Source organism: Panthera leo, chromosome A3, assembly GCF_018350215.1.
Source record: "Panthera leo isolate Ple1 chromosome A3, P.leo_Ple1_pat1.1, whole genome shotgun sequence".
NCBI classification, from domain to species: domain Eukaryota; kingdom Metazoa; phylum Chordata; class Mammalia; order Carnivora; family Felidae; genus Panthera; species Panthera leo.
In genome coordinates this window covers 89,741,167-89,763,918 of record NC_056681.1, presented here as the reverse complement: position 1 = coordinate 89,763,918, position 22,752 = coordinate 89,741,167, and the positions used below count along the sequence as shown (strand labels likewise).

Here is a 22,752-nt window from a genome sequence, read left to right as displayed (position 1 = left end):
TGTTAACTGACAAAGATAAAGACAGAATCTTGAAGCAGTAAGAATGAAGAGACTCAGAATGTACAAAGGATCATCAGTAAGATTAACTGCCAATTTCTCATAAGAAATGATGGAGGCCAACAGGCAGTAGGATGGTATTTAAAGTGATGTGAAAAACTGAAAAAAAGAAATCTGTATCTGGCAAAATTATCTTTCAAGAATGAAGGTGAAATTAAGACATTCCCAGATAAACAAAAGTTGAAAGAATTCATAACTGGATGTCTTTCCCTACAAGAAATGCTACAGGGACTCCTTCAGCATGAAAGAACACTAGGCAACAAGTGAAGCCATGTGAAGAAATAAATAAAACCATACGAGGCCATATGAAGAAATAACACTGGTAAATGTAAATATATAGGTAAATATAAAAGTCAGTAATATATTTCTGGTTTTAACTTCTCTTTCTCTTCCTGTAAAATTTAAAAGACATGCATAAAGATCATTAAAAATCTATGTTAATGGTCACAGAAAGTATAAAGATGTAATATGTGACTATAAACAAAAGAATGAGAGGCAGAGAGGTACAGAAGCAGAGCTTTGTATATTACTGGGGCTAGATTGGCATCATTTCATATGTGTTGTTATATGTGTAAGAGTTAACTGTAATCCCCCCAAAATAACTAAAAAATATAAAAGAGAGGAAATGAGATGGGAATCAAAATGGTTCATTATAGATTCATTATAGGAAATCAATTAAATACAAAAGAAGGCAGTGATAGAGGAATTGAAAAAGAAAAACTGTTAGACATAAAGAAATGGCAAAATTGTCTGAGTTAAGCCCTTTCCTTTCAGTAATTCCTTTAAATGTAAATAGATTAAACACTCGAATTCAAAGGTAGAGATGGCAGAATGAATTTTAAAAAATCATAATCCACTTATATGTTGTCTAAAAAAGACTTCATTCATTCATTTTTAAATCTAAGGCTAATTTAATTTTTTAAAAATGTTTATTTATTTTTGAGGGGGGGTCAAGTACAGGCAGAGAGAGAGGGAGACACAGAATCCAAAGCAGGCTCCAGGCTCTGAGCTGTCGGCACAGAGCCCGACACGAGGCTCGAACTCACAAACTGCGAGATCATGACCTGAACCGAAGTTGGATGCTTAACCGACTGAGCCATACAAGGCACCCCAATCTAAGGCAAATTTAATAAGATCATACAAACACCTGCACTGAGGCTGTTTTCTTATACAGTTGACCCCTGAACACAGGAAAAAGGGGTGCTGACCCCTAAAGGTGGTAGAAAATCCATGTGTAACTTTGACTCCCCCCAAAATTAACTGCTGACCCAGAAGCCTTATAACATAAATAGTTGATTAACACATATTTTGCATGTTATACATATTACACACTACCTTCTTATAATAAAGTAAGCTAGAGAAAAGAAAATATTTTGTTAAAGAAGCTTTCCCTTTTCATAAATTTTTCTTAATGTTTATTTATTTTTGAGAGAGGGAGAGTATGAGCAGGGGAAGGGCAGAGAGAAAGGGGGACCAGAGGATCCAAAGCAGGCTGCTGACAGCAGACAGCTCAATGTGGGGCTCAAACTCACGAACTGCGAGATCATGACTTGAGCTGAAGCCAGACACTTAACTGACTGAGCCACCCAGGTGCCCAGAGAAGAAAATATTATTAAGAAAATCATAAGAGGGGCACCTCAGTGGCTCAGTTGGTTAAGCATCTGACTCTTGATTTAGCTCAGGTCAGGATCTCACAGTTGTGAGATTGAGCCCCACATCAGGCTCTGTTCTGGCTCTGAGCCTGCTTGAGATTCACTCCCCCACCCCCCATTCTGTCCCTTCCCAGTGCGTGTGCATACACATGCTTGCTCTCTCTAAAACAAACAAATGTTAAAAAATAAAAATATTTCTTAAAAAATCATTAAGAGAAAATATAGTACTGTATTCATCAAATCTGCATATAAGTAGATATTTCACACCTATGTTGCTCACATTCTTATTGTTCAAGGCTCAACTGTAATTTAAAATAACATGAAGACACAGAGTGGGATTGATGCTTTGGCCCATTTCAATTAGATTCAGTGTCATATATTCAAGAACAGGATTTGTTGTTGCTGCCACTCTAGTTCCTTTCATCAGAAGGGGTCAGATATGCACATTGTTCTGGTAATACACCCTACAATTCCAGACCATTGCTTCCAGAACTCATGTAGACAGGGCTTTTATCTGAGAAAGAAATCCATGCTCAGGAAAGGCTGACCCCAATCCTATCCTTATTACAAAGTCTATCCTGGCAAATGTCCACTTATTATTTTCAGTGTGTGGCAGCTGGTATTGGAAATGTTATTGGTGCCATACTGTTTTTACCAGATGTTATTAATGGAATGAAATCATTCTGCTCTGGTCTCCTCCACAGCACTCACCAGAGAAGGACAGGGTCTTCAACCAACCCCACAGAAAGATATAGAGCCCAAACTGCCATCCCCTCACTGTCCCCCATTCCGCACTCCATTTTGAAAGACACTGACTTTAGATCCAAAAACACAGTAAAAGGATGAAAAAAGAAAGAAAGAAAGAAAGAAAGAAAGAAAGAAAGAGAAAGAAAGAGAGAGAGAGAAAGAAAGAGAAAGAAAGAAAGAAAGAAAGAAAGAAAGAAAGAAAGAAAGAAAGAAAGAAAAAGGATGGGAAAGATATTCCACACAAACCGTAGCAATGAAAAGAAAGCTGGGTAGCTCTACTAATATCAAACAAAAGAGAATTTGAATTAAAAATTATTATAAGACATAAAGAAGGGGATTATTTATTGATAAGACGGTCAACTCATGAAGAAGTATAACAATTAGGAACATATGCATACCCGATAACAGAGCTTCAAAATATATAAAGCAAAAATGGACAGAACTGAATGGAGAAACAGTTCCACATTAATAGTTGCAGACTTCAGGGGCGCCTGGGTGGCGCAGTCGGTTAAGCGTCCGACTTCAGCCAGGTCACGATCTCGCGGTCCGTGAGTTCGAGCCCCGCGTCAGGCTCTGGGCTGATGGCTTGGAGCCTGGAGCCTGTTTCCGATTCTGTGTCTCCCTCTCTCTCTGCCCCTCCCCCGTTCATGCTCTGTCTCTCTCTGTCCCAAAAATAAATAAAAAATGTTGGAAAAAAAAAAATTAAAAAAAAAAAAATAGTTGCAGACTTCAATATGATAGAAATACTAGATAAAAGACCAGTAAGAAAACAGAGAACTTGAATAACACTATAAACCAAATAGACTTAATAGACATAAACAGAACACTCTAAACAACAGCATAATTCTCAAGTGCACATGAAAATTCTTCACAAGAGATTATATAACACGGTAAAAAAACAAGTCATTATAAATTTAAAAGGACTCAAATACTTTGAATTATATATCCAAATATATTCTTTGACCACAATGGAATGAAACTAGAAATAATAAAAGAAATTTGGAAAATAAACAAAAATGTGGCAATTAAACAAACTATTAATAGTTTAAAAAGAAATTACAAGGAAAATTAGAAAATACTTTCACATACAAAAACTTTGGAATGCAGCGAAGGCAGAGTTTAGAAAAAAATTTATATCTGCAAAAGCAGGGCTCAGAGGAAATTTATAGTGGTAAATACCTATATTAAAAAAGAATAAGAGGGCACCTGGGTGGCTCACTCGGTTAAATGTCCGACCTCAGCCCAGGTCATGATCTCACGGTTTGTGAGTTAGAGCCCCACGTCGGGCTCTGTGCTGACAGCTCAGAGCCTGGAGCCTGCTTCCAATTCTGTGTCTCCCTCTCTCTCTGCCCCTCCCCTGTGCCCTCTCTCTCTCTCTCTCTCAAAAATAAATAAACATTAAAAAAAAAAGAATAATAGGGGCACCTGGGTAGCTCAGTTGGTTAAGTGTCCAATTTCAGCTCAGGTCATGATCTCGCAGTTCATGAGATCCAGCCCCAAGTTGGGCTCTGTGCTGACAGCTTGGAGTCTGGAGCCTGCTTCAGATTCTGTGTCTCCTTCTCTCTCTCTGCCCCTCCCACCTCGTGCTCTGTCTCTCTCTGTCTCTGTCTCTCAAAAATGAATAAGCATAAAAATTTTTTTCATTTTTTTCCTTCCCAGTTTTTAAAAAATTTTTAAATTAAAAAAAATTTTTGTTTATTTTTCAGAGAGAGAGAGTGCAAGTGAGTGGGGAAGGGGCAGAGAGCAAGGGAGACACAGAATCGGAAGCAGGCTCCAGGCTCTGAGCTGTCAGCACAGAGCCCGATGCGGGGCTCGAACTCATGAACTGTGAGATCAGAACCTAAGCCAGAGCCAGACACTTAACTGACTGAGTCACCCATGTGCCCCTCCTTCCCAGTTTTTATTTAAATTCCGGTTAGTTAACAGACAGTGTAAGATTAGTTTCAGGTGTAGGATTTAGTGATTCATCACTTACACAGAATAATAACTTAAAATCAGTAACTTTAAACTGTAAGGAATTAGGGGTAAAAAAAGAGCAAACTAAAACCAAAGCAAGCAGAAGTAAATAATAAAGATTAGAGTGAAGATAAACAGAGTAGTGACTAGAAAAACAAAGAGATGAATTAGTTCTTATAAACACACAAACTACAAAAAAATGACTCAAGAAGAAATAGAAAATCTGAGTAGAGTTACAGTAAAAAGACTGAATCAGTAATAAACTTTCCCCCCAAAGAAAAACCCATGACTAGTGGCTTCACTGATGAATTCTACCAAACATTTAAAGAAAGTATCAATCATTAACACCAATTCTTCTCAAACTCATCCAAAAAAATCAAAGAGGAAGGACAATGTCCTAACTCATTCTATGAAGCCAGTATTATCCTGATACCACAGGCAGACAAAGAAAGGTATTAAAAAAAAAAACAAAAAAACATAGATCAATATCCTTTACAGAGATGCAAAAGACCTTTTCAAAATTCTAGCAAAGTGAATCCAGCAGCATATGAAAAGAATTATATATCAAGACTAAGGAATATTTAAGGATTTATCCCAGGAATGCAAGGTTGGTTCAATACATGATTATCAATCTATACCATATTAACAGAATAAAAGAAAAAAAAAAAAGACCCAGATGATCATCCCAATAAATGCTAATGCATCTGGCAAAAAACACAACACTTTCATGGTAAAGATACTCATCAAGAAAGAAAGGGAACTTCCTTAACACGATAAAAGTCATGTATGAAAACTCAAACTCACATCATTCTCAATGGTGAAAGACTAAATGTTTTCCTTCTAAGAACATGAACAAGACACTTTTGTCACTTCTGTTTGACACTGTTGATCTGGAAGTTCTAGCCAGAAAGTAAATAAAGGGCACCCAAATTGGAAAGGAGGAAGTAAGACTATTTCTATTCACAGATGACATGATCTTATATGTAGAAAATCCTAAGGAATCCACAAGAAAACTGTTAAGAGTTAACAAATAAATTCAGTAAAGTTATAGAGTACAAAACCAATATACAAAAATTAGTTGTGTATCTCTACACTAGCAATAAACAATGCAAACATTAAATTAAGAAAACAATTACATAGCATCAAAAAGAAAAACTTACACAAATTAATATGGAATTTCAAGGGACCTTGAATAGCCAGAACAGTCTTGAAAAAAAAGAATAAATTGGAGGTTCTATACTTGATTTCAAAATTTATTACAAAGATACAACAAACCAAAACTAGTGTGGGACTGGCATAAAGGACATAAAGACCAGTAGAATAGAATAGATAGAATAGAATAGAATAGAGAGCCTGAAATAAACCCTCATATATATATTGTCAACTGATTTTTGTCAAGGGTGCCAAGACCATTCAATGGAGAAAAGACAGTCTTTTTTCAACAAATGGTGCTGGGACTAGATATCCACATGGAAAAGAATGAACTTGGAGCCTTACTTTGCACCGTATACAAAAACTTAGATCAAAAGTCTTAAACATGAGACCTAAAACCATAAAACTCTTAGAAGAAAATAGGAGAAAACCTTAAAGACATTGCATTTGGCAATGATTTCCTGGATATGACACCAAAAGCAAAAACAGATAAACTGGATTACACCTAAATTAAAAATCTGTGCCTCTGAGGACAAAATCAACAGAATGAAAAGGCAACCCATGGAATCAGAAAGAATATTGAAAATTAAGTAGAAGAGGTTAATATCCAGAACATATAAAGAAATCCTACAAATGAACAACAAAAAACTTGATTAAGAAACAGGCAAAGGACTTGAATAGATATTTCTCCAGAGATCACATACAAATAACTAATAAGCAAATAAAGGTGTTCAATATCACTAATCATTAGGGAACTACAAATCAAAGCACAATGACATACCACTTCACACTCATTAGGATGACTATTTTTATTAAAAAAACAAGACAAAACAGGGGTTGGCAAGGATGTGGAGAAACTGGAACCCCTGTGCACTGGTGGTGGGAAAAATGGTATAGAAAACAGCATGGCAGCTCCTCAAATAATTAAAAATAGAATTACCACATGATTCTGCCTTCCACTTCTGGTTTTATTACCTCCCCCGCCAATTGAAAGCAGGTTCTTGAAGAGATATTTGTACACCTATATCCACAGCAAAATTATTCACAATAGTCAAAAGAGAGAGTAACCCAAGCGTCTATTAACAGATGAATGGATAAGTAAAATGTGCTATATACATACAATGGAATATCATTCACCCTTAAAAAATAAGAAAATCATGTTACATGCTACAACATGGATGAACCTTAAGGATATTTTGCTAAATGAAATCAGCCTATTACTAAAAGACAAATGATACATGATTCTACTTAATATGAGGTACCTAGAGTAGTCAAATTTATAGAGATAGAAAGTAGACTGGTAGTTGCCAGAGGCTGAGCATCAAGTGGAATGAGGAGTTGGTTGAGTGGTATAGAATTTCAGGTCTGCAGGATGACAAGAGTTCCTAAGATGGATGATAGTGATGTCTACACAATGATATGAATGCACCAAGCTGCACATTTAACAATGGGTAAGATGAAAAATTTTGTTATATGGATTTTACCACACTTAAGAATAATAAAAAAAGAGAGAACAAGAAAATCAAATAAATACAGCAGTGTTGATGCATAGGGGCACTTTTACCCCAATGTTTATAGCAGCACTTTCAATAATAACCAAATTATGGAAAGAGCCTAAATGTCCATCAACTGATGAATGGATAAAGAAGTTGTGGTTCATATATACAATGGAATACTACTTGGCAATGAGAAAGAATGTAATATGGCCTTGTGTAGCAACATGGAACTGGAGAGTGTTATGCTAAGTGAAATAAGTCATACAGAGAAAGACAGATAACATCTGTTTTCACTCTCATGTGGATCCTGAGAAACTTAACAGAAGACCATGGGGGAGGAGAAGGAGGAAAAAAAAAGTTAGAGAGGGAGGGAGGCAAACCATAAGAGACTATAAAAACTGAGAATAAACTGTGGGTTGAAGGGGGGTGGGAAGGAGGGGAAAGTGGGTGATGGGCATTGAGGAGGGCACCTGTTGGGATGAGCACTGGGTGTTGAATGGAAACCAATTTGACAATAAACTTCATATTTAAAAAAAAAAGAAAATCAAGAATAAATTTAACTAAGAAGGTCTAAGACTTGTAAAATGAAAGCTACAAAACATTCCTGGAAGAAATTAAAAACCTAAATAAATTGAAAGACATTCCGTGTTCACAGCCTGAAGACTTAATATTAAGATTGCAATAAACTCCAAACCAATCTGTAGATTTAATGCAATTAATATCAAAATCCCAATGACCTTTTTGGCAGAAATGGAAAAGCTGATCCTAAAATTCATATTCAAATACAAGGGGCCTGAATAGCGAAGTAGTCTTGAAAAAGAACAAAATTGGAAAACTCATGCTTCTCAATTTTAAAACTCACTACAAAGCTACAGTAATCAAAAATACTGCAGTAATGGAGTATGACTAGGCATGTAGATCTAAGGAATGCAATTGAAGGCCCAGAAATAAACCTTCACATCTACTGTCAGTTGATTTTTGACAAAAGTGTCAAGACCATTCAATGGGGAAAGAATAGTCTCTTCAAAGACTGGTACTAGGACAACTGGGTATCCACGTGGAAAAGAATGATGTTTCACCCTTACTTTATATTACATACAAATATTGACCCAATATATATCAAATAGGTAAATGAAAGAATTAATAGTATAAAATTCTTAAAAGAATATAGGGACAAGACTGGATTTGGCAGTGGTTTCTTAGATAGGATACCAACAACACAAGCAACAAAAGAAAAAAATAGACTTCATCAAAAGTAAACTATTGTGCATCAAAGGATGGTAATAAGCGAGTGAAAAGACAACCCGGGGGGGGGGGGGAGCAAATATTTACAAATTACACACCCAATAAGAATCTACAATCCAGAATAAAAAAGAACTCTTGCAATTCAAAATAACAAACAACTTAATTACAAGTAGGCAAAAACCTGAATAGACATTTCTCCAAAGAAGATCTATATATGTACACACACACACACACACACACACACACGGCTAACAAGCACAGGAAAAGATGCTTACTGTCATTAGGAAAGGGGAAAGCAAATCAAAACCACAATCAAAATGACAATGAGTATGAGATACCCTTCACACCTACTAGCATGGCAAGAAAAACCCAAACAGACAAACAAACCATAAAACAAGGTAAATAAAAAGTGCTGGTCAATGTGGAGAGAATGGGGCGCTCAGACATTGCTGGTGGGAATATAAATGGTATATCCATTGTGGAAAACAGTTTGGTGGTTACTCAATAAGCTAAAAACAGAATTATCATATGACCTAGAACTTCCACTCCTAAGTATATAACCAAAAGAACTGTACACAAGTGTTCAAATAAAAACTTGTGTACAGATGTTCATATCTGCTCCTTTTACAGTAGCCAAAAGATGGAAACCTAAATGTCCACAAACAGATGAATAAATAAAATATAGTATATACATACAATGGAATATTATTCACCCATATAAAGCAATAAAGTACTGATACATGCTAGGGCATGGATGAACCTCAAAAATATGTTAAAGTGACAGATGTCTGACTTGGTCACATCCGTATGATTCCATTTATATGAAATACACAGAACAGGCAACAGAGGCAGGAAGTAGCTTCATGGTTGTCAGGGGCTGGTGGGAGGGGGAATAGAGAGCGACTGCTTAATGGTTAGGAAGTTTCTACTGGAGTGATGAAAAAGCACACAAACTGGATAGTGGTGATATGTAAAACACTGTGAATATACGCAGTGCCATTAGACTGTACACTTTAAGATGGTTAAAACTATAAACTTTATGTGTGTAAAGTGTATGGATTTTACCACACACACACACACACACACACACACACACACACACACACACCCTCTACTGAGATCTTTTTTCCCTATCTCCTCCATGGAACAAAAAGCCTTAATCTGTTATCATTCCCAATTCTTCTCCTACTTTAAAAAGTCATATTGTTCTATTTATACATGTAATCACTATCATTTAATACCTACCAAAAACTCAATTATGAGAAATAATATTTATGAATTGTCTCAATGTCTTGTGTCTCCTTGCCTCTAGACTAGTGGTCTCTAAGTTTTTTTGATCATGCAGTCCTACTGATAAAATATTTTTGAGCACAAATTACCAAAGTAGATATTTATTTATGTTATAAATTATGGCTCTATTCATATATTATAAAACATATACACAAATATAAATTTTAAAAGGCTGAGAAAAATAAATATCTTTTTTTTTTTTTTTTTGTCTGTACTCCAGTGCCCCATTCTGTAAGCATCCCTCTTTGGAGAACACTCCTCTAGCCACCCTAAATTTTATTCTTGGGTTAAAGTATTAGTCTGCATTTGCTGCCCCCTTGAAGTCTGCCTTTACTGAAACTCCCTAACGTAAGGTCATATTAACCTTATGGGTGTTGTTACTGAATTCCTTGTAAGGATGCTGTTGAGGACTCTTACATACACTCTGGTGCCTTCTTTATGAGAATAGATGAGAGAAATTTCTCTTAGGTCTCAGTATCAGAAATATTTATAATGCTTTTGAAAACCTAGTTTTTATATTATAGACTTATGTAATTGATCACAAAGTTGTAGCAACACCACGTGCTAGAAAACATAGAGCAAAATTTGTGGCTCACTTCTAGCAACCATATCCACAAGGTGTATTTATTTATCTCCCTTCTGGCTTCAACTTGTCTTCCCAACACTCACAATTCTTCATTTATTTATCTTTAAAAATCATGTTGTAGCTCATCCCTTCCTGGCTTTAATTTAATTTTCTATCATTCTAATTCTTCATTTACTCAAGAATATCATTATTGTATTACTTACATAAGTATGTGTCTGGATATTTGTGTCTGTGTATATCTGTGTATGTGTTTAAGAACATCTCAAAACTTCTTGAAAGACAGGGAGGAATGAATAAGCAAAAAAACCCCAAACAAACAGAAACGGCCAGGCACTAATGTTCAGAATGGAGGTCATCCTAAACTGGAAGCTCCCCTGTGCCAGGGGTACACTTTGCAGATTCTGAAGCATTTAGCAGCAAAGCCCTTCGTCGTAACTGAGTGTTGAAGAAAAGAATGACAACTCACAATAGCACTGTACTACACTTTCTCACTCTTTTCCGAAAGTTGGTAAGAAATGTTATAGTGAGGAAAGGGCAATTGGCTTTTTTTCACCTGTGTGCAAAGCTTAACTAAAAAGTCCATGAAAAAGGCAGTCACATTGCCAGACGGAATTTGTAGCCATGTACCTGGATGTGTTTCCTTCTGGTGTGCTCAGAAGTCATTTGGGGATGACCTGTATTCAAAGCTTTCTTATTCTTCTTGCTCCGCCTCTCAAGGTATCTCCTCTGGTGGTCGGTAATGCTGCTGTATAATTTAATTCGCCTGGGTGACAGACAAACTCTTTCATGGCCAAAAGCTTGGATCAGTCGGGCAGTGTCAATGGTGGAAATAGAGCTGCTTCTCTCCTGCAAAGTCACCTCTTTATCTGTTTGGGTCAAGATATCAGATTCCACAGGAGAATTGGTTGTGGAAAGGATGTTGGTGGCAGTGTCTGTGAGCAGCTCACTTTCGTCAGATGGTCTAGAATCTGAGGAAGTGGTGTTTATATAATGAAAACCTGGCTGTTTTCTCAGGATATACTTATCAAATTTAATCTGTTCAATTTTAATCTGCTTGGACTTCCCAGCTTGATGAGTAGAAAGCGCCTTGCTTTTTTTAAGCTCTCCTGTGTTTTTATGGCATTTCTCCAGGCTCTTATACCGCTTCTTTTTCTGAAGCTTGATTTTCTGCTGTTGCTTAATATCCCGTTCCCCTCTGCTATCATCCTGTGTGCTTTCAGAGGTCCAGAGAGAATATGTGATGGGATTCTGAAGAAGTTTAGCCAAATGATCAAGTCGCTCCACCAAGGATAGTTCTTTTCTGTCACTAAACTCGGGAGGTTTCTTTTGTTTCTGTCGCTCCTGATACTTGTTCCAGAGTTCATTCAAACTCACAGTGTGCTGAGTTGTTAGCTCTGGGGTGACCTTACGATCCCTTTTTGGATCACTAATTTGTTTGTCACTTTTTGGATAATCTCTAGCCTGACTTTTAGCGGAATGCATCACTTCTTTGTTTTCCAAGTTTACATTGATACTGAGGCTCTCTATTCTGGTATAATCTGCCTTGGTCTTTTCCACATTTTCATCAGGGGAAGGAAGACAAGTATGTTCTCTTTGTTTGTCTGGATGACGCTGAAAGAAATCTTTCCAAGAATGCCTCATGAAAACACTCCTCCCCAAGGATTCATGGCAAACATCTTGATCAGTTGGTAGGTGGACTGGATGATGAAAGTAAAACTTGGCTGACCTGAAGACAGAATGGGTAGTATTTTCAAATTCTGAATGACATCTGGACTCTGAAAGGGAGAAAGAAAAAGATTTTGAAGGATTTTCAAAATATTTGTATTCCCTTTAGAAATAGTATTCACACTTAGGGACGCCTGGGTGGCTCAGCTGGTTAAGCGTCCAATTTTGACTCAGGTCATGATCTTGCGGTTCATGAGTTTGAGCCCCGCATCGGGCTACGGTGCTGAGTGTGGAGTCTGCTTGGGATTCTCTCTCTCACCCTCTCTTTGCCCCTCCCCTACTCTCTATCTTTCTCAAAATAAATAAACTTAAAAAACAAAAAAAGAAAAATACCCATCATTAAAAAAAAAAAAATTTTTTTTAAAAAAGTTTCTACACAGCAAAGGAAACAACTGACAAAGAGAAAGGGCAATGTATGAAATAAGAGAAAAGAAGTGTATACTATATGTCTGGTAAGAGGTTAATCTCCAAAATATATAAAGAATTCATACAACTCAATAGTAAAATAATAACCCAATTGAAAACCTAGGCAAATAACTTGAACAGCCATTTCCTCAAGATATATAAATGGACAATAGGTAGATGAAAAAAGGCTCAACATCACTCACTAATCTTATCAAGGAAATGCAAATCAAAACCACAATGAATTATCATCTACATCTGTCAAGATGGCTATTATCAAAAAACCCAAAAAACAAATGTTGGTGAGAATGCAAAATGTTGTAGCTGCTGTGGAAAACAGTACGAAGGTTCCTAAAAAAATTCAAATTAGAACTGCCATACGGTTCAGCAATCCCAGTTATGGGTATTTATCCAAAAGAATTGAAATGAAGATCTCAAAGGAATATTAGCACTCCTAAGTTCACTGCAGCACTATTCACAACAGTCAAAATGTAGAAGCAAACTAAATATCCACCAACATATCGAAGAATAAAGAAAATATGGCATATCCATAAAAAGAGGGAAATTCTGCTATATGTGACATAATGGATGAACCTTGAGGACATTATGTTAAGTGAAATAAGATGGATTTCACTTTTATGAGAGATCTAAAATAGTCCAATTCACAGAATCAAAGAATGGAATAGTGGCTGCCAAGGGATTGGGGGGAAGGGTAGGAAATGGGGAGTTACTAATCAATGGGCATAGAGTTTCAGTCAAAGCAAGATGAGTAAGTTCTAGAGACCTGCTGTATAACATTGCACCTATAGTCAACAATATACCGTACACTTAAAATTTTGTTAAGAGGGTAGATCTCATGTTCAGTGTTCTTTCCATGATAAAATTATGGGAAGGAAGGAAGGAAGGAAGGAAGGAAGGAAGGAAGGAAGGAAAAGGAAAGGAAAGGAAAAGGAAAGGAAAGGAAAGGAGGTAGGAATTTGAGGACAAATTATGTGAAGCCTAGAACACTAGGCTAAGGACTTTAAAATTTATTCTTAATGGAAATTAAGCACCAGTATACCATTTGAGCAGAGGAATAACAAGATTATGGCTATACTTCAGGAAGGATACCATAGCAACAGGATAAAAGCAGCAAAATGTCAAAGGGCTAACGACAGTACATTAAAAAATAAAGCAAAAGCAAAAGCAAAAGCAAAAGAATGAGGAAATAGATAACATTACTGGAAAATGTATTTGTTTTCCAATATCAGTATTTTCAAACAACGCAGTCCCACTGACTTGGGGCTGAAGTAAAATACATGGTAAAGAGTAGAAAATGAGCAAGCTGAATCCGTTGAGTATAAAGAGCTCTATGAGCAATGAGACTACACAACCCTATCTCATGGTACTTCACTGAGTAAAGGTCAAATCGGTTGAGATGGATGTCTATTCTGATAATACATTAGTTTTACACACAGCATTTGTAAAATTCTCCCCAAATATATCAAAGTATATTAAACTATGATTTACTATTTTTTAAAAATTAAAGTTAAATATGCTCATTGTAAAATATTCAAATAATGTAGAGAATTTAAGGTGAAAAAGTCTCCCTGCCACCCCTCAACCCCTAAGCCACTTTCTAATAAAAACTATTAACCAGGTTTTATATACCCATTTAGATAAAATGCTGCCAAGTGCTGCAAAAATATTTGTTCAATGAAAAAAATATTGTATGCATATGTAAACATTTTATATTTACTGATTTGATATATAATTTAACTACATGTTTAGGTTGTTTCCAAATGTTTACTCTCCTGAAGAATGCTCCAGTGGATATCTGTGCATGTGTGTGTGTGTGCGTGTGAGATTTTATGTTTGATACAACTTTATAACTCCTGCAAGTGGAAATGCTGGATAAAAGAAACATTTATTTCAATTTTAGTCCATGTTGAGAGTTTAGATAAAGGGGTCCAAAATATTGCTGCTTCAGCATCCATTTTGTGTAGGCAAGCGGACTGCAGGGGCCTTGAACTAACACTAGCCCCTCCTTCGAATGCATGCCCTAGAGAACAGCACGCAGAATCTTAAGTATTTAAGTTCCTTATATGACCTTCCCAAAAGTCCTTGTGATACACAGTCTCCCCCACCTCCTAGGGCCTTACCCTTTGTGCACCGCTTACAGAAGACCCTTGCCAAGCTTACCAAAATACTGCCCTTTCTGGTTTTGAATTCACCAGTTCACCCTTATCTTGGGAACCAATCCACCTATAGACCCTAATAAAGGCATGTACCCCAGGTTTTGCCATTCTCTTGCCCTGTGTGTCCCCTCAAAGCATGCTGTGTACCTCCTCCAGGACCTGTGAGTAATAAAGTTCTCTATATCAATTTCCCTTGTACTCTTTTGTTGAGCCATTGGACATCCCAGAGCTCTACTTAACAAATGTTAATAAAGTCACAATGGTTAGACATTGTCAAATTGCTCTATTCTTTAAAAATGTTGCAATAAATTTGCACTTCTAACAATAGTATTATGAAGATGTATGTACATTTCCCCATATCCCAACAATACTTTTTTTTTTAAAGTTTATTTATTTATTTTGAGAGAGAGACAGAGAGAGCGCGTGTAAGTAGGGGAGGGGCAGAGAGAGGGAGAGAGAGAATCCCAAGCAGGCTTGGGATCCTAAGTTCCAACAATATTTTTATAATCAGCATCAAATCTTTTCATCTGTGCTATTCTAAAGGGCTTAAAAAATTTGTGTTTTAGGGGTGCCTGGGTGGCTCAACTGGCTAAGAGTCTGACTCTTGATTTCGGTTCAGGTCATGATCTCATGTTTAGTGGGATTGAGCCCCACATAGGGCTCTGCGCTGACAGGGTGGAGCCTATTTGGGATTCTGTCTCTTCCTCTCTCTCTGTCCCTCCCCCCAATTTCTCTCTCTCAAAATGAATATTAAAAAAAATCTGTGGTTTACTATATTTCTTTAATTATGAAAAAGGCTAAGTATTGTTTCATATCTTTCATGGCCATGTGTATTTCTTTCACCATAAAATTCCTGCTCATGTTCTTTGTTTTTCTATTAGACTGTCTTTGATTTATAAAAAAGCTCTTTGCATATTAAGAAAATTAGCCCCCTTTTCTCAAGTTTATCTGTTTAAAATTGTTTTCCTACTTTGCATTTATAAATTGACTTTGCATATAGTATTTTTCTACCATGCAGAAATTTAAAATATGTAGACAAATTTATCAAATATTTGCTTTTAGGACTTTTAGATTTTGTCACCTTACTTTATAAGAAATAATAATCCACACCTTCATCCAGAACTTTTATGATCTCATGCTCTCTTTTATTACTTACATCTCTGAAATATACGAATCTTGGCAACAGGGGTAAGGAGAAATCTACCCCCACACGTCCCCAAACGCTAGCTAAGCATCTTGGTATAATGTGTTGAATAATCCATCTATTCCAAACTGATGTGAAATGGCACTTTTAAAACAGTAGATTCTCACTGTATTTATTTCCATTGAGGTACCCACTCTCAGTCTCTTGACCCAATAGCATCCTTTTTTTTTTTTTAATTTTTTTTTTAATGTTTATTCATTTCTGAAGGACACAGAGGGAGAGCACAGGCAGGGGTGGGGCAGAGAGAGAAGGGGACACAGAATCTGAAGCAGGATCCAGGCTCCGAGCTGTCAGCACAGAGCCCAACGTGGGGCTTGAACTCACGAACCGCAAGATCATGACCTGAGCAGAAGTCAGATGCTTAACTGACTTAGCCACCCACGCGCCCCCCACAATAGCATCCTTTTAATGGTTACTGCTGTATAGTTTATTTTAATACCTTGTATAGCTAAATCCTACACCATCTCCATCATCTTTTTCAGACTCTTTCTGGTAAAGAGAAAATTTTATTATTATTTTGTAAAATTTATATTTACAAATATATTTTGTAATGTATTTATATCATTTATATTTATATATTATTAATATTATAAATAATATATTATTATTTATATTATTTTGTAGAAAAGAAAATTCCAATCCTACCAAAAGGCAGCAAAATAGAATAAACTTCCATACATTTCTGGTAGGATTCACCAATTGTTAACATTTTGCTACACTGGCTTCTCTCTCTATCACAACCTGCAAGCATATGCATATTACTTACATTTTATCTGAACCATCAGAGAATAAGTTATAAATATCATGTCCTTTCATCCTGGGATACTATAGTGTATATACCCTAAAAGGAAAGGCATTCTCTTACGTACCATGGTATAATTACCAAATACATTTAATTTAACATTGATATGATACTAATGTGAAGATTATGTTCAAATTTCAGCAATTTTCCCAAAATTGTCCTTTATAGTAATTTTTCCCCTGGGGCTACAGTCCAATCTAGAATCATGACTGCGTTTAGCTGCCATGCCTCATTAGTCTCCTTTGATCTAGAATAGTTCCTCAGCTTTTGTCCTTTATGACACCTACGTTAAAAAAAAAAAAAATTAATGTTTATTTCTGAGAGAGAGGGGGAGAGTGAGTGCAAGTAGGGGAGGCGCAGAGAGAGAGGGAGACACAGAATCTGAAGCAGGCCCCAGGCTCCCAGTTGTCAGCACAGAGCCCGACGTGGGGCTTGAACTCACGAACTGCAAGATCATGACCTGAGCCAAAGTCAGACACTTAACCGACCAAGCCACCCAAGACCCCTGGCCTTGACAGTTTCGAGAAGTACCAATCAAATATTTTGCAGAATGTTGTTCATTTGTTTTTCTCATGAATAGACTGTGTTACAGGTTTGGGGGAGGAAGACTTTAAAGTGCCATTCTCATTACATATTAAGGGTACATACCGTCAGCATGACTTATCACTGTTGGTGTGGACTTTGACCACCTGGTTGAGGTAGTGTTTTCGTCAGGGTTCTTCACTGTAAACTTACTCTCTTTTTTCTTCCCATATTAAACTCTTTGGAAGGAAGTTATTATGTGCAATCCATTCTTAAAGACTAGGGAATTATGTTCTACCTCCTTAAGGGTAAAGTGTCTACATACTCCATACATACTCAGACATTTGGGATTCTGCACAAAACTGTCTATTTGCTCCCATTTATTTATTCAATCATTTATTTATATCATTATGGATCCATGAATGTTTATTCTTTGGTTATAATTCAATACTACTATATTGCTCAAACTGCTGGAACTTTGGCCACTAGGAGCTCTTTTACTTGGTTCTTGTGTCCCTTTGACATACTCTCCATCACTTTAAAGTTTTCTCCTTACTTTCTAGCACTACAAGATGCTCCAGGCTCATCTTCTGTATTTCCTGTTCCAATCGTAGAATCAGCCATTTTTCCAGAAAGCCCTGAAAAATTGTCTTTGTGGGTCTCATTTTTGCTTGTTACTTCTATTTGTTATACTTTTTCACTCATGGTGTCTATGAGTTTGGCATTTGGGGGCATATTCTGAGGTCTGGGTTGAAATTCCTTTAAAGAGATGTGCATTTGCTTCAGCCTGGCATGAGTTGGCATGAGTTGGCACTACTTGGGCCATTAAAAAAATTTTTTTTAAGTGTTTATTTATTTTTGAGAGAAAGAGACAGAGTGTGAGCTGGGGAGGGGCAGAGAGAGAGGGAGACACAGAATCTGAAACAGGCTCCAGGCTCTGAGCTGTTAGCACAGAGCCTAACACAGGGCTCAAACCCATGAACTGTGGATCATGACCTGAGCTGAAGTTGGACACTTAACCGACTGAGCCACCCAGGTGCCCCTTTTACTAGGGCCATTTTAAATAAAATTCTGGGCTGCAGAATTTTCAGATACACATGTAGTTTACTGCACTGATAAAATGTACCAGTGCAAACTTCACAACTATAAACCTATGTGAGAGCTGCTCTGTAGTTACAAATTCTGAGGATGAATTTGTTACTGCCTTCTTTCCCCAGACCTGCTACTGAGGTTAAGACAGGCAAGTTTCCTTGCTTTACTCTTCTGGATGGATGTGTTTATTTCTTATTATTCTTTTACTAGATTGCAGCCTACTGGAAACCCAGCTTTAAGCAGGACTTTTTCACTATGGGTGTGCCCTAAGTTCTATATTTTGTTCACAACTTCACGTAGACCTTAAAAATAAATCCCAGATCTATAGACTTCAGTGAAACCCTTAGGGTGACAATCTGTGTTAGTGCTTAATTATGCCTAGGGTGGGTTCCTGCCTTCACTTTATTTTTTGGGACCTGAAGATGCTTAAATGTTATGTCAACTCTGTTAAGTTTTAGAAGATAGTTTTGATATTTTTATCTAGCATTTTAGTTATTTTCTTCAAGGGAGTTTTTCAGGATAGCTAATCCACCACCTTTCCAGGTATAGATATATAGAAAACAAAAAGCAAAATGGAAGATATAAATCCAACTATATCAATAACAAATATGGATTAAGCAATTCAATAAAAAGGTAGAAACTTATTTTTTTTAAACATGATCCAATTATAAGCTGTCTACAAGACACATATTTTATTAAAAAAATTTTTTTTTAATGTTTATTCAGTTTTGAGAGACACAGTGTGAGTGGGGGAGAGGCAGAGAGAGAGGGAGACACAGAACCCGAAGCAGGCTCCAGGCTCCAAGCTGTTAGCACAGAGCCTGACACGGGGCTTGAACCCACAAACCGAGAGATCATGACCTAAGCTGAAGTCGGACGCTTAACTGACTGAGCAACCAAGGCACCCCAAGACACATATTTTACATATAAAGATATAAATAGATTGAAAACATAAGGATGGAAAAACATGTATCATGTAAACAGCAATGATGAGAAAGCTGAAGTGGCTATATGAATATCATAAAAAACAGATTCTAAAACAAAAAAATGTTCCTACAGATAAAGAGGGATATTTCATAATGAAATAAGGTCATGTGTGAGGAAAACATAAGAATTATAAACACGTATCAAAAAAAAAAGAATTATAAACACGTATCTACTATGATAACAGAGCAGCAAAATACAGGAAGCAAAAACTAACAAAAAGGAGAAAGAGACAATGAAAGAAAAAAAGTTGGAGACCTCAATACGGCATTTTAAAAAATGGATAAAACAACTAGACAGAAGAGTAACAAGGAAACAGAAGACTTGAACAACACTATAAACCAACTAGACCTAATACTTATCTATAGAACATTCTACCTAACAAGAGCAAAATGTACATTCCTCTAAAGTGCATATGGAATGTTTGCCAGGACAGACCACATGCTAAGCCACATAACAAACCTCAGTAAACTTAAAAGGATAGAAATAATATAAAGTATGTTCTCCAACCACAGTAGAATGAAATCTGAAATCAACAGGAGAATGAGACTTGGGAAGCTCAAATATGCTGAAATTAAACAAAACATTCCTAAATAACCTATGCGGAAAAAAACCCGAGAAATCAGAAAATACTTTTAATATTTCTCTGATGATGAGTATGAGTATCTTTTCATGTGTCTGTTAGTCATCTGGATGTCTTCTTTGGAAAAGTGTCTATTCATGTCTTCTGCCTACTTCTTCACTGGATTATTTGTTTTTTTGGGTATTGAGTTTGGTAAGTTCTTTATAGATTCTGGATAATAATCCTTTATACGATATGTCATTTGCAACTATCTTCTCCCATTCCAGTGGTTGCCTTTTAGTTTTGTTGATTGTTTCCTTCACTGTGCAGAAGCTTCAATCACACTGAGAAACTACCTCACACCTGTCAGAATGGCTAAAACAAACAACTCAGGAAACAATAAATGTTGGCCAGGATGTGGAGGAAGGGGGACATTTTTGCACTGTTGGTGGGAATGCAAACTGGTGCAGCCACTCTGAATAACAGTAGAAAGGTTCCTAAAAAATTAAAAATAGAGCTACCCTATGACCCAGCAATTGCACTATTAGGTATTTATCCAAAGGATACAAAAATGCTGATTCAAAGGGGCACATGCACTCCAATGTTTACAGCAGTGCTATCAACAATAGCCAAATATGGAAAGAGCTCAGTGTCCATCAGCTGATGAATGGATAAAGAAGATATGACATATTATACAATGGAACATTACTTGGTGATCAAAAAGACTGAAATCTTGCCATTTACAACAATGTGGATGGAACTAGAATGTATTACGCTAAGAAAAATAAGTCAGAGAAAAACATCATATGATTTCATTCATATGTGAAATTTGAGAAACTCAACAGATGAACATAGGGGAAGGGAAGGAAAGATAAGATAAAAACAGGGAGCCAACCATAAGAGACCCCTAAATACAGAGAACTGAAGGTTGCTGGAGGGGAGGTTCATGGGGGGATGAGCTAAACGGGTGATAGCTGTTAAGGAGGGCGCGTGATGGGATAAGCACTGGGTGTTATGTGGAAGCAAAGAATCACTGGGTTCTACTTGTGAAACCAATACTACACTGTATGTTAACTAACTGATATCTAAAAATACATACATACATACATACAAAAAATAAAATGGGATCCAAAAAAAGGAAAATATTTTTATAAATGACAAAAACTTATGGTATACAGCCAAATCTTAAGAGGAAAATTTATACTTATAAGTACCTGTATCAAGAAAGTAGAAAGATCTCAAGTAAAAAACCCTAAACTTTCACCATAAGCATTGGAAAAAGAGCAAATTAAAACTAACGCAAACAGAAAGAGGAAATTATAAAGATCAGAGTGGAAACTAATCAAAAAGAAAATAAAAAAGGAAAAAATAATTGAAACCAAAGGTTGGTTCTCACAAAAGATCAATAACAACAAAAAAGATCAACAAAATAGATAAACTTTAGCTAGTTTAAGCAAGAAAAAAACTGAGAAGACTCACATCAAAAATTAAAGAAAAAAACTTTACTACCAATCTATTACTAATAAATTTATTTTATTTGAAGAAATAAAAAGGATTATAAAGGAATACTATGAACTATGTATACCAACAAATTAAATAACTTAAATGAAATGGACAAATTCCTAGAAAGTCATAAACCACTAAAAATGACTCAAAAAGTAATAGACAATTTGAACAGATCAAAAGCAAGTGAGGAGTTTGAGTTCATAATAATAAAAAAATTACCTACAAAGTAAAGTCCAGACACAGACGGCTTCATCTTTGAATTCTACCAAACATTTAAAGTTTTAACACTAATTTTTCACAAGTTCTTCCAAAAAATAAAGAGAAGGGGACACTTGCCAATTCATTGTATGAGGCTAGTGTCACCGTGATAATAAAACCCAACAAAGACATCACAAGAAAACTACAGACCAGTATCTCTTATGAATATAGACACAAAAGCCTCCACAAAATACCAGCAAACTAAAATCTAGCAATATATAAAAAATATTATATACCTTCACCAAGTGAGATTTATTCCACAAATACAAGGTTGGTTCAACATCCAAAAATCAAAAGAATAAAAAGCAAAACTCACTTCTTCATCGCAAAAGACACAGAAAAATCATGTGACAACACCCAACCCTTTTCATGATAAAAATGCTCAACAAACTAGGAATAGAGGGGAACTTCCTCAATCTGATAAAGAGCATCTATGGAAAACCCACAGCTAAAATCATACTCAATATTTAAAGACAGGATGTCTGCTCCCTAGACAGGAACATAAGGATGTCTACTATGCCACTTCTATTTAACATAGTGCTGGAGGTACTAGTCAGAGTAATTAGGAGGGGTGTGGGGAGGACATGCAGATTGCAAAGGAAGTAGTAAAACTACATTTGCAGATGACAAGATCTTGTATCTAGGAAGTCCTACGGAATACATAAAAAATTTTACATTAGAACTACTAGGGGCACCTGACTTCAGCTTAGGTCATGATCTCATGGTTTATGAGTCTGAGCTTCTCATTGGGCTTGCTGTTGTCAGTGCAGAGCCCACTTCGGATCTTCTGTTCTCTCTCTGCTCCTCTCCCACTAGTGAATGCTATCTCTCTCTCAAAAATAAATAAGCAATAAAAAAGTTTTATATTAGAACTACTAAATGAGTTCAGCATGGCTGCGGGATAAAAAGTAAATACAAAAAATCGATTCTATTGTTGCACATTTACAATTAATAAACAAAAACAAATTAAGAAAACAATTCTATTGCAATAGCATCAAACGAAATTAAAATATTCAGGAATAAACTTAATGAAAAAGAGCAAACTTGTATTCTTAAAACTATAAAATGTTGTGGACAGAAATTAAATAAAATCTAAATAAATGGGAAATATCCCATTTTTATGGATTGGAAGGCTTAACACTGTTTAAAAGGCAATAGTTCCCAGCAATCCAGGCCTTCGTACGGAAGGTAGAAAGGTCTCAGATATACAACCTAACCCTACATCTTAAAGAGCTAGAAAAAAGAACAGCAAATGAAACGCAAAACCAGTAGAAGACGGGAAATAATAAAGATTAGAGCAGAAATTAATGCTATCGAAACCAAAAAAACAGTAGAAC

General features: G+C 36.2%; 1 protein-coding gene across 14 annotated transcripts in view; it reads right to left on the bottom strand.

The window, feature by feature from the left end:
- Positions 1-22,752, bottom strand: part of ALMS1 (ALMS1 centrosome and basal body associated protein) — a 230,530-nt gene that overhangs the window by 31,831 nt on the left and 175,947 nt on the right. For 13 of the 14 annotated variants that reach the window (XM_042932701.1, XM_042932705.1, XM_042932703.1 and 10 more), the window contains one exon: positions 10,809-11,956. In XM_042932701.1, the coding sequence (XP_042788635.1) occupies positions 10,809-11,956 (1,148 nt within the window). Of the gene's footprint in view, positions 1-10,808; positions 11,957-16,128; positions 16,179-22,752 lie in introns of those variants that run through there. The other variant, XM_042932716.1, reaches the window with a different exon arrangement.